This window comes from Taurulus bubalis (genome assembly GCF_910589615.1).
Source record: "Taurulus bubalis genome assembly, chromosome: 1".
In the NCBI taxonomy this organism is placed as follows: Eukaryota; Metazoa; Chordata; class Actinopteri; order Perciformes; family Cottidae; genus Taurulus; species Taurulus bubalis.
In genome coordinates this window covers 21,265,682-21,278,941 of record NC_136589.1, presented here as the reverse complement: position 1 = coordinate 21,278,941, position 13,260 = coordinate 21,265,682, and the positions used below count along the sequence as shown (strand labels likewise).

The 13,260-nt window shown below is 42.4% G+C and overlaps 1 protein-coding gene across 1 annotated transcript; it reads right to left on the bottom strand.

The window, feature by feature from the left end:
• Positions 1–5,287: 5,287 nt before the first annotated feature.
• On the bottom strand, positions 5,288–8,750 carry LOC306741426 (proenkephalin-A-like; the record flags this gene model as incomplete). The annotated part of the gene is made up of 2 exons (XM_079223711.1): positions 5,288–6,051; positions 8,607–8,750. The coding sequence occupies 2 exons, from the start codon at positions 8,748–8,750 to the stop codon at positions 5,455–5,457; spliced, it is 741 nt and encodes a 246-aa protein (XP_079079837.1). The 3' UTR covers positions 5,288–5,454.
• Between the last annotated feature and the right edge of the window lie 4,510 nt (positions 8,751–13,260).

Here is a 13,260-nt window from a genome sequence, read left to right as displayed (position 1 = left end):
TCTTTTATTTTACTTCAGTTGCAGAAGCTTTAGTGAAAGAGTTAAACTGGGCTAGCTCTTGAGTCTTTCTGATTATCATATTTTGAATCAACTATTTTGTCACATTACAATAAAACATATCAAGTCAACACGAGTTGTTTGGTGTTTCATAAACTGTTGTCTGCATATTTTTATGATCAGATTATTATCTGCATATAAACCATAACAACATAAAGGGATATGAGACACACATATATGACACACATCGTTAGTGGGATTACGTATTTAATTCAGCATGTTTGAAACTGAACAAAGAGAGTGTAGTAGCTTTGTACTGAGAAAAATACGTTGGTTTCACTTTCATACTCCTTCGTTCATTTCTATTCCAACCTTGTCAATAAAGTAAAATCACAAACCGGCTTGTTTATGTTGTTAATAAAGTAATACTATGAACCGGGTTGTTTATGTTGTCTATATGACGCAACACTGTAAAAATACACGGACGAAGTATTTAAGATGCGCTTTATTGGAGTCTGAGATGGACTGCAACATTGTAGTTTCAACGCTGCAGACAGACTGCGCCGGTGTGCCGGTGCACCGCGATCAGCTGTTATACAGACAGCATGGGTAGGTACACAATCCACGGCCCGCCACTGACATACATACATACATACATACACTCACCTAAAGGATTATTAGGAACACCATACTAATACTGTGTTTGACCCCCTTTTGCCTTCAGAACTGCCTTAATTCTACGTGGCATTGATTCAACAAGGTGCTGAAAGCATTCTTTAGAAATGTTGGCCCATATTGATAGGATAGCATCTTGCAGTTGATGGAGATTTGTGGGATGCACATCCAGGCCACGAAGCTCCCGTTCCACCACATCCCAAAGATGCTCTATTGGGTTGAGATCTGATGACTGTGGGGGCCATTTTAGTACAGTGAACTCATTGTCATGTTCAAGAAACCAATTAGAAATGATTGGAGCTTTGTGACATGGTGCATTATCCTGCTGGAACTAGCCATCAGAGGATGGGTACATGGTGAACATGGCCATAAAGGGATGGACATGGTCAGAAACAATGCTCAGGTAGGCCGTGGCATTTAAACGATGCCCAATTGGCACTAAGGGGCCTAAAGTGTGCCAAGAAAACATCCCCCACACCATTACTCCACCACACCAGCCTGCACAGTGGTAACAAGGCATGATGGATCCATGTTCTCATTCTGTTTACGCCAAATTCTGACTCAACCATCTGAATGTCTCAACAGAAATCGAGACTCATCAGACCAGGCAACATTTTTCCAGTCTTCAACTGTCCAATTTTGGTGAGCTCTTGCAAATTGTAGCCTCTTTTTCCTATTTGTAGTGGAGATGAGTGTTACCCGGTGGGGTCTTCTGCTGTTGTAGCCCATCCGCCTCAAGGTTGTGCGTGTTGTAGCTTCACAAATGCTTTGCTGCATACCTCGGTTGTAAAGTCAAAGTTGCTCTTCTATCAGCTTGAATCAGTCGGCCCATTCTCCTCTGACCTCTAGCATCAACAAGGCATTTTCGCCCACAGGACGCATACCGGATGTTTTTCCCTTTTCACACCATTCTTTGTAAACCCTAGAAATGGTTGTGCGTGAAAATCCCAGTAACTGAGCAGATTGTGAAATACTCAGACCGGCCCGTATGGCACCAACAACCATGCCATACTCAAAATTGCTTAAATCACCTTTCTTTCCCATTCTGACATTCAGTTTGGAGTTCAGGAGATTGTCTTGACTAAGACCACACCCCTAAATGCATTGAAGCAACTGCCATGTGATTGGTTGATTAGATAATTGCATTAATGAGAAATTGAACAGGTGTTCCTAATAATCCTTTAGGTGAGTGTACATACATACATCAGTGGTGGGCCGTCAGGGCCTGCTAAGCCTTCTCAGCTGGCCTAAACAGAATTTACAAAGTTATCGCAAAAAAAAATTATAATAATTTTTATAATTAAAAGTCATAGCTATTTTAGAATTGTATTGTTTTTCGCAAATACACTACATGTATTATAATTATTTTTCCCTATTAGCTTATTCTCTCCTGCACAGCTCCTGTCTTGTTTGTTCCTCAGCTTCTGGCTGCGCGCGGGTGCAGCTTGGCAGCTGTTAAGCAGAGCTCATCCAATCACATTTCACCTCTGTTTCACTAAGGTAGAAAAGTGGGTTAAACTACATCGTGACAGCCAGCTAGGGGGTTCTGTACGTGTGATTCCTCACAGAGACAAGGCTCCTCAGCAGCATCCTGAATCTGCACACTGCACACAATCTGCATACTGCCACCGTAAAGTAGGTGGCAGTATGCACATTGTCAAGTTGGTTGCGATCCGCCATTTAAACTTGAAGAAGAAGAAACAGACTTTTTTTTTTTCCTGCAGACTTTCCCTGCGGACCCTGTGGCTGCAGTCGAATAGCCAAATAATTACCTCCTAACGTCTAACCCTAAGCACTTTTCCTTAACCTTTGTAAAATGTCACGGGGTCAAGGAAAGATGGGAAGGAGAATTCATGAGGAGTTAGGAAAAGACAACAGCGGAGTTTAGCAACTCCGACTCCACTTTCACTAAGCGACGTAGTTATGACGCGACGGCAGGTGGATGTTAGTGACGTCAGTCTGCTGCAGTGAAACTACAATGTTTTGACTACAATAAAGATCATCTTAAAAACTTTGTCCGTGAATTCTTACAGTATTGTGTCATGCAGACGACATAAACAACCTGGTTCAAAGTTTTACTTTATTAACGAGGATGGAATAGAAATGAAAGAAGGAATATGAAAGTGAAACCAAGGTATTTTTCACAGAGAGTACAAAGCTACTAAACTGTTTCATTGTTCAGTTTCAAACATGCTGAATTAAATACGTTCTCACACTAGCGATGTGTGTCATATATGTGCGTCTCATATCCCTTTTTGTTGTTAGGATTTATATGCAGATTATAGTCTGATCATAAAAATATGCAGACAACAGTTTATGAAACACCACACAACTCGTGTTGTCACCAAGAACTGTTGACTTGTTATGTTTTATTGTAATGTGACAAAATAGTTGATTCCAAATATGATAATCAGAAAGACTGAAGAGCTCGTCCTGTTTAACTCTTTCATTAAAGCTTCTGTAGCTGAAGTCAAATAAAAGAACGAGGGCTGAAGCTGCAGTACAACAACAGAGAGAGAATATCAAATACAGCAGTTCGGTCACTTTACAGCACTTTTCAGCAACAACAATGTAATGTTCATAGTTTGCCATCCGGTTTAACTAATTATTGAAAGTATTTCCAAGTTATGCTAATGATTATTTACATGGTCTGCGTTTTTTGGCGGCGGCACCCAACTGTTAAACAGCTGATCCACTGAAGGCACAGGTAGAAAAGCCACGGCCCGCCACTGACATACATACATACATACATGCATACTCTCTCTTTCCCCAAGGGTCCGTCCTCCGGCCGGCTCATATTGGGTCATGCGTGGGTCAAACTATGTGGCCTTCGCCCTGATTCTCCACACACAGACAGTTCTTTCAAGCACCCGGAAAAAATCTCCAGATGAGCGCCATATGGGAACTGTCCAATAACGACAGCCGAGGGGTTCACCGGTGCCTCGCAATCACATTCAACATATTTAGTACGCAAATGATTTGAACCTGTCGAGAGTCTGTCTGGGAGCTCCGGCCTGAGAGCTCAAGGGTTGAGATGTGTGGCATTTGCAACATGGACCAAAAAGGCCTAAGACCCTGAACGGTTAAGCCTGCAATAACTGCTTTATTTTGGGCAGCACAAAAACGTTGTGAACATAATTGACATTTAAGTTAATGTGGTGGACTTGTTCAATATTTACATGTCATCTGGAGTTGTGTAAGTTGTGTTGTGTTTGCGCTCTGCTTTTGGTCTCCACCGGCTCCTGAGGTCAAATATCCCTCTTCCGCTGTTAAAGGCTCCGCCATGTTCACCAGCTCGTTGTTGCACTATGATGTTGGATGTTTGCATGAATAAACATGGATGTATGGAGATATGAAGGGCTCATTCTCAGCTAATGCAACTAAACATGACGACTCTAACTTTCAGGTGATTAACACCAATGAAAACATTTTTATAAATATTATATTCCATTTCTAATAATAGGTCCTGCAAAATGCTACACACTGCTCCTTTGTGAATCTAAGACCTTTAGTAAACCAATTTCAAGCACCAAAATAGTACGTCCACATGAGTAAAGGTATGTTTTCACAAGAAATATGAAGAATCTCAAAAATAAAGCTTACAATTTTCAGCTTTAGGGCCATATTATCTCTTTACCCTTGTGCCGTAGGACAATGGTGCCTCATTTTATAGAGCTGAGATTGTTCTGCAATTGTTGATGTAACACATGGGTATACTGTATATCTCATATGCACCTTGTGTAAAATCGAGAAAAAGGCCTAAGACCCTGAACGGTTAAGCCTGCAATAACTGCTTTATTTTGGGCAGCACAAAAACCATGTGAACATAATTGACATTAAAGTTAATGTGGTGGACTTGTTCAATATATACATGTCATCTGGAGTTGTGTGAGTTGTGTTGTGTTTGTGCTCTGCTTTTGGTCTCCACTGGCTCCTGAGGTCAAATATCCCTCTTCCGCTGTTAAAGGCTCCGCCATGTTCACCAGCTCGTCTCTAACTGTGTCTGCTGCTGAGCAGGTGGTGGACTCTGGCTTTCTAGAGATTTTTTTATGAAAACACAGCAGTAAAGTTGAGGCCCAGATAGCAAAAGAGCTGAAACTCACCATGAAGCTGTGAACGGCCGTGGGCGCAGATTCAGGTAACAATTCTCTTTAAGTGCATCAGTACGAGCGACCCCTTTCCCATTATGTTTGATATATTGTTATTGTAAACATATTGATGATAGCAGCTTTAAAAAGCTTCTTTCACTAAGAAGCCGGTGTAGTATCAGTTCAGGTGTCACGTCCAACTAATTCTAATAACTGCTGAAAAACGACTAAATATAACTTATTGTTTCTTACTTAAGATCTCTATTGCTTTTAATAAAGTGGCCGTTTTGCGGCGAGCACGACAGCGACCCGTTTCAAAATATCTTATGTACTATGTTGATATACTTACATATTTTAGAGAGCCCTTTGAGACTTCATTGTGTCTCCTTTTGAAGTATAGACCCTTGTTAAGCTATTTTAAAATCATAGACTGACCAACACACCTTGATCAACAAATTCTTTTAATAAATAATATCATCAGGAAAACCAAAAAACATACAAAAAAAGATTTGTGCACATCTGAACAACATATGTTTATCTTTTTTTTATCATTACAGGAGCAATTGGACCAATGAAGTAGGCAGGGCACGTTATACAAAGCAGTGGCAGTTGATTCAAACAGCAACAAGTCCAGATTACAAGGTGTCTGGTTGAAGAGAGGGGGTTGGGGGTCAAGGGTCATAACGATTGCGTCCTAGTCCATGAAGCCCCCGTACCTCTTCTGAAGCTCGTTGCCGTTCTCCCAGGCCCGTTTCGACACCCCCCCGCTCTTGCTGCTGTCCACCAGCCACTCAGGCCGGCCCACACGCCTCATGAACCCCCCGTAGCGCTTCTTGAGCCCGCGGCCCAGCACCGCCTCCAGCAGGTCGCCCTGCGCCGGCCCTCCGGCCCGACGCATGAATCCTCCGTACCTCTTCACCGCCTCACGGCCCTGGCCTTCCCCCTCACCGCCGTGCTCATCTGCTGCATTGAGAAACTTTAGGATCTCCAGACGAACGTTCTCTTCTTCGTCCTGGTTCCCAGGATCCTCCAGTACACCCTCTTGAGAGGGGGAGCGGCGAGACATGAAGCCGCCGTAGCGCTTCATGAAGCCGCCGTACTTCTTGGCCAGCAGGTGCTGCGGTGATGGAGCGTCCTCATCGTCGGCTGTCACGGGGTCCGCTGCCTCCGGTTCCAGCGGTTGACGGGAGTCGGCACTCAGAGGAATGTGGATTTCCTCCTCCAACAGGAAGTCCCGGCACAGGCGCAGCTTCTGGGTGTCCAACTCACCCTCGCACTCGAGTGAGCAGGTCTGGAAAGAAATCAAGATCTTTATGACTTTTCACAATCTTCTTAAATACAATGTTTACCAGTTATAACATGCAATCGTGCTTCCATTGGAGTATCAATACCTGAATCAATATGGTTTCATCACCCTTTCATTTTTTACCTCAAAGGGATCATTTGAATGAGGTATCATCCATAGTCAGCACTTTGAGTGGTCGGAAGAAGTGGTCACCATTTAACAATATATTCACCAGTGTACCTTTACGAGACCGACGTTCCAACCATTTCACCTCACTGTGTTACTTTGGTGCATCCGGAAAACAACCAAAGTTGTGCAGTTACACCAATGAGCTAGCTGGTCAAGGCACCAGCAACTCCTGTATTCTGAGAGGTTAATATAGATATTTTTAACCCTATAATACCTCCACAGCATGCAGTACATTCCTCTGCTACCGTGCTGGTACTGTCTGTGGTACTGTCTGTTTCTCCAGACTAGCGCATAAATCCCTCCTTTGTAACATATGTTCTACTTTATGATTGTTTTTGTGGATTTACCAGAAAGTAATATAACTGTCCAACACGGCTGAGCTCTCAGTCCCCAGTGAGGGAAGCTCATGATACATACCTCTGATTTGTTCATTGATACCCTGATTTAGTTAGTAATAAATCATAATTTGTTGCCATGTTGACTTTTTTTCTGATAATCTCAGTTACTACATACAGCTGCCTATTTATGGAAAGCATGCTTTATTGTTCTTTATTGTTCTTTTTCTCATACCGTCTGTCTGAATATAGGTGAATCCACTACGCAAAACAGTTGACAAATGTATCATCTGAGAACATGAGAGCAGCATTTTAGGCTGTACAAAATCAGTTCATGTGTATTCAGAGGGTTTCCCCCGTCAACGGGATCACGATCAAATCCAACTGAACTGCGTTGAAATATCGAGGAAGGAGTCGTTTGAGGTATTAGCATTCAAATCGGGAGGAAATTTAAATTCCATCTTGTGTTTTACTAACAAATGGAGACCATCAGGTATTCCACGCGGCTCATTCTGTTTCATATTCTCACTCCAGGATTGTATAAAGCAAACAAAGGCTGCTCAGGAGAGTGGAGTCAACGAGGAGGAGAGAGAACAACAGTCAGCAGATACTGTGGGAGCCCAAGCAGTTTGTTTTATCCATGATAGCCCTCATGTAGTCCCTTAACAACTTAGAGAAACACAATGTCTCTCTCCAAACCATCTGCAGCAGTCTGTTGCTCACCCATTGACACTGTATCCTATTCCTTTAATGGACGCCTCCCTCTATTAAAGCTGTGTGTCCCCCACTTATCCCAGTCATCCTTTAACCGTAACCCCGGTGGCCGGAGTACAATTAGACCGAAGGCTGCTGGAGGGGGGGGCAAGATCACCTAGACCCAACCTCATATGCGTCATTGGATTTCACTTATTTGATGCCGCGGAGGAGGCTTTCCCACTGAGCTATCAGCAGCGCTGGCTTATGAAGACAGAATTAATGAACAGGAAAATTGAAGACATATTGGCACCTGGGGGGCTGGGAAGGGGTGGGCAGCGGCACCCTCTGGTGGCCACAATGGGAGGTTTACAACAAGTGATGGTTGTGTGAAGAAGAAAAAAGAGACCGCAAAGACCAAAGGGGGACAGATCCTAGGGCTTAAGGCCAATTTAGATTTCTCTTCGTATATTTTGCCCCCATCTGTCCTTTCCCTTCTCACGATCACAGCTTTCTAAGTGGTGTTGAAACATCTGCAGAAAGAATTGAGGGACATAAATCCATGGGCTAGAGCATTTCAAGGCATTTCTAAAATCTTTTGAGGATGGAAGCGCTCCTTATTGTTGAGAATTATGGAATTATAAATGCGTACAGTTTGGTCCTCTGACGCTTATACTGATACAATCCATTCATGTTTATTTATTACATTTCTCTTTTAAAATTAAAGATATTTAGTCAGTATGATTTAATATTTTAAGGAAGATTTTTTTAAAGGCTCATTAAATTACTTTGCATTGATTAAACAAAGATGTTGATATTGTAGAAGAGAGAGCATTACTTCAGTAACACATCACATGCAAAATATCCACAGAATGTCACTGTTCATGTTTTAAACTCAGAACATTTAACACGACAATGTCTGACTTGTTATAAACACTGAGATGTTCTTTAGAGACATAAATCAAATAGAGGATAGGAAGCAAATAATGAAGGGAATGAAGTAAAGAACATAAACTGAATGGAACCACATGAAAGGAGAAAATTTCAAGAACATTTTCAAATGGAATTACTGGATATGTATTTTGCCCAATATATGAAATGTTAATATTTGTCTGCTGGATATTTTATAGCTGATAAAATGATACTAATATGACTTTAAAGGAGGAGACACTTTCATTCACACACATACCTTAGTTTATTTATAATAATTTCTTAATTCATGATCAAATGTACCATATCTCTGACACCAGCCTGACCGCACTGATATGAGTAATATGTATCTGTCAATGTGTCAGAAATACGAACAGAGCTCATAGGAACGAACGGAAGGCAGAGAGACTTTACCAGGGAGGAGAAACCAGACTGCTGGCCCAGCAGACGGTACACGCACAGTGCGCACTCCTTCCCGCACTCCGTTCCCACCACCAGCGACACGCACGCGCCCAGAACCAGCATCCACAGGCAGCTGCTGTGTGCGGGGGCAGCCATGGACTGCGCGCATGGGAAACCACACACACACACACACACACACACACACACACATTAAGAAAGTTCAAACTTTGTCAGATTATGAACATTGTCCAGCAACAAATAACTTTGTTGTTCTTATTCTTATTATTCAAACATTTTGTTTACGTCAAATCAATCATTTAAACACATTAACATGGATCATTAATACCTATGCTCTGCCTGCTGTGATTCTAACAAAGCAGAAGTAGAAAGTAGTAAAAGTTGTTGCGTCTTACCTCGTTGGGATTTTAAACGCGATTTAAGTTGTTGCGTGTTCCTGTCCGCGCGCCCTCAGGGTTACAGATGAGTGGCGCGAGCCCGAGCACCCGAACAAGTCTGCGTGGAGTCCCCGTGTCGCACGCGGCGGGTTGAGCGGTCACGGTTCGGCCAGGCGGGCAAAGCGAACACTCCTTCTCAGGTAACGTTACCGGACCGCGGAGTTCAGGGGGAGCAAGAAGGAGCAAAAACAAACAGCCCGTCAAAGCCTGCGCGTGCAGTCCGCTCAAAGTGCTCAGTGAAGTACTGCGGCTTGCGGCTCCGCGGCGTGTTAAAGTAGTTTGTGCGCCTACGTCACCGGGGATAATGGGGAGGGCGTGGAGGGGTGAAGCGTGACGATGTGACGCTTCACACCCCCCACACACACGTATTTTCTGTCACACATTTGTATTGCTCCTCTGTGACACATAATAAATGGCAGTCTACCATGCAGGTTCTATAATAATATTTCATTTTAGCATTTATGTGTATGTGTGTCATTGTGTGTGTGTGTGTGTGTGTGTGTGTGTGTGTGTGTACGCGTGTGTGTGTGTGTACGCGTGTGTGTGTGTGTGTGTGTGTGTGTGTGTGTGTGTGTGTGTGTGTGTGTGTGTGTGTGTGTGTGTGTGAAGATGGAACAAGCTGCTGCTGGTATGACATGTTGCTTCATGAATTGTTCTTTTATTTAAAATCCTATATGCTCTCCTGACCACAGCGAGTCTTTACTTTTTTTAATTTTTATTGAGATGTTCGGTTTGATGTCATGATTGGAGATTGGAAAACCATTTATGTGCTCCACCGCCTCAGTGCGCAGTCCGTAAAGCCTCCAGTGAAACCGTCCGGCTGTCCAGTTGTCCATAAATCCTGAGTGGGAGGTTTTACATGCCTGCGCCGTGATTGGAATGAGAGGAAATGTGCCCAAGAGGGTTAATAACAGAACACATATGGTCAGTGGAGGTCTCGTTCTATTGCTGCTGATGTCCATTCGTATAAAAAAACACTGAACTCCACATTTTGGAAAGTATTGTGTAGGTCAGTCCATTTCTTATCAGTAGAAATCATCTTATGCGATTAATTTGGCCCATTAATAGAAACACACAATTATAAACAATTCAACAAAAACAGTGATCCAAAATGACTCTCATTCCAAACTATATAAGGAGCTACAATGTGAAATGCATTGGCTGTCTTTTCTTCTTGCATTTCTTCTTTTCTCCGAGCCTCAGTGCCAGAGAGCAGTGGTGCAGCTCTGCTTCTCCTCTACTGGTTTTGATGAACTGTCAGTGGTTTTCTGCCAGGATCTGAAGGAAACCTACACTAAACCAAGCTGCTATAGCATTTGAACTGCAATACTTTCCACAGTCGGGTGAAATCGCTTCTTAATGGAACCTCACTGCTGATGATGGATAACGTTCTGGCTAAGTTAAGTTATGCATTTAATGTGAGCAAACGCTGGCATGTGTGTTTGTGTGCGTGTTAATCGTACACCTTAAAACAGACTGGACTCCGTCACCTGTTTGGCAATGATATTCTCCTCAGTGCTGTATTGTTGTGTGTTCTTTTCTCTGGACAGCAGCCAGCACTCGCACGGACATGCACAAAACAGAATGTTAGCAATAATGAGGATGTACAGCTCTACTGTGTCGCAGCAGCAAAACATAAATCGACAGGATCACCTAAAAAAAATGATTAAATACTGTGCAAAAATAAAATAAACATCAGCCATGGATTACACGCTACTTAAGATAAGAGCTTTATTTATCCAGTTCAAAGTAGGGAAAACTCAAATTTGCCTGGATGCTAAAAATATATAGTACTAATAAACAAAATACAGATGACAGACAAGGGGAAGTACGGCAGGAAATTTAGTGTTTAATTAACACCTGAAAGTGTAATTTCCTGCAATATAGAGCTGTCAAACATGACCAATAAAGCTGCTTTTTCACAATATATCTCAGTTTATATTGCACTATATATATTACAGTGTTTCCCACAGGATTTTATGAGACCGTGGTGGATGGATCCCCGAGAGAGTCCGAGTGCCCTAGAAGAAGATGGTGTACATTTTAAAGTGAACAGCAAAATAAAGAGGCTAGATCTATGAAGAACTTGTGTTTCAAGACAGGTTGTAGTAGCGGGAGCATGGGACAGTGACCAAGTCCACGCCCTGGGAAGCGAGGCAACTTAAGGACGGCAATGGTCAATTCACATAGCCTAGATATGAAATGGACAGATATGGATGCAAAAACACAAGTCTAAAAGTAGGATTGTAGCTGCTCCACTTGTTCCATCGCTCAAGCGCCTATAGACAGCGGCCCAAAACTACTGCAACACTGGGATTTTATTTTGTGTTTATTCTGCAGGGACAATGCACACCAATCAACAGTAAAACTGTAAGTGAGACCAGAGTTAGCCAGAGAGGCTAATTTTCACCTGCTGTCTCTGGCCGGATTTTTTTAAGGCAGCCTGAAATTACAAAAAAAAAAGATTCCTGATTGACTGGGTGGGTTCACCAAATCTCGAGGCACAGTTTAATGTTACGTGTTCTCAGAAGACCACACTGAGATGCCTAATCAGTGGAAAACAGCTGAATCTGTCCTTGTTCCTCAGACATGCAGAAATGCTCCAGCAAAGGCAGAACCACTCCTACATTAAAAGGTATTAAATATGAAGTACAACATGCAGCCTGATTCTTTGGCCAACAATACTCCGAAGCAGGGGTTACAGTTCAGGCTGCTCAAAGGCAAATACATCTGAAAGGTATTCTGATTTGATTTGGCTTTTTTTTCATATAGGTCCAGGCAGTAACTGTGGGGAAATGGCTGAATCATAATGAATCCGTTATTCCTTTACATTTCAGCTGCATTAGCCAAGATGGATGGGACATCTAATATTTTCTAGTTTTCCAATTTCTCATATTTTGTATGTGTAATAGCTGCATTTACTTGATTATTCAATCAACTCTCTATATATCCAATTCAAATCATTAGAAAAATCAATGGATGATTCCCCCACCAAAGATAGTGTGTAACGTTAGATTGAAAATGCAGCAATTAAGTAATCAAAGCATGTGACCGAGAATAGAAGATATGTCTGCTGACTGGCCTGGTATCAACAGCACTCTGCAAACAGCCCATGCAGGATGCTTCCTGGTGGCATCTGTTCACCTCTTCATTCAGCCTGACAGAACCTTTTTGGGTCTGCTTGTGCGCCAGCTAGTAAGTGTTAAGTTCTGACAGGATTTTACTGCACGATGTGTTGTACCTCGTAGATATGACAGGTGACATCTCCTCTTTTAACTCTCCTTGAGCAAGTTGAAGGAACAAAAGATGAGCTTTAAAAACAAAAAGCTGATTCCAAGAGACAAAAACCGGCAGGCAACAAAACTGAGGGAGCAGGTTCAGGCAAATCCAAGAACAAGGAAGGAAACAAAAACTGAACTGAGAACAAATTGGTATGGCACGAGGAAAATGGGCAGGAATACTGACAAAGGACGACCTGACAACTCAACTCAAACAGGATAAACACTCAGACAAATACACAAGGAGAGAAGGGATATTAGACACAGGTGGAGCCAATCAGGATAGGGAAGACAATCCCAAAGGCAGAAAAACTCATAAAAGAGTGAACTTTCAAAATAAAAACAGGGAATAGACTTTGCAAATGCCCCTTAACACTGTAGGTATAAAATTACAAAAAGGAAATGCAAATTCGGTTCCATCAACTGGTTGAGTGAGAATGCATTTGGCTGCAGCATAGTTTGGTCAGAAGTGGGTGCTATAGGCTATGTATGGCTGCAAAATAGTTGATCAGGAAGATAAGTTAAATGTTCACTACGTCAGAAATTATAGGGTTTGAGGTTCGTCTAGGGATTATTAGGCTCGTTCGTTAGAGCTGCGCCTAGCCGTTGTCAATAAACTGCGATCAAGTCGGACAGTTTTCAGGTGACTTCAAAGTATACACAGGAAGTCACAGAAAAAATGACTTCCTGTTAGTTCCGAACTTTTGTCTACTTGTAGTTTACCGATCATGTTTGGATTTATTCATATGTGTTTGTAAATATATATTCATGTAGAAATGTGTGTGTAGCTGCATCCTTTGTTATTTTTATGCCTGTGAAATACATTCCTACTGGTTTTGATATGTGTTGTATAAATACGATTTTTAATTCGCACCGCGCCCACCTCGACAGTTTACTCGCGTGAGTGAAACGAGGGTGTTCACTCCAGACGCG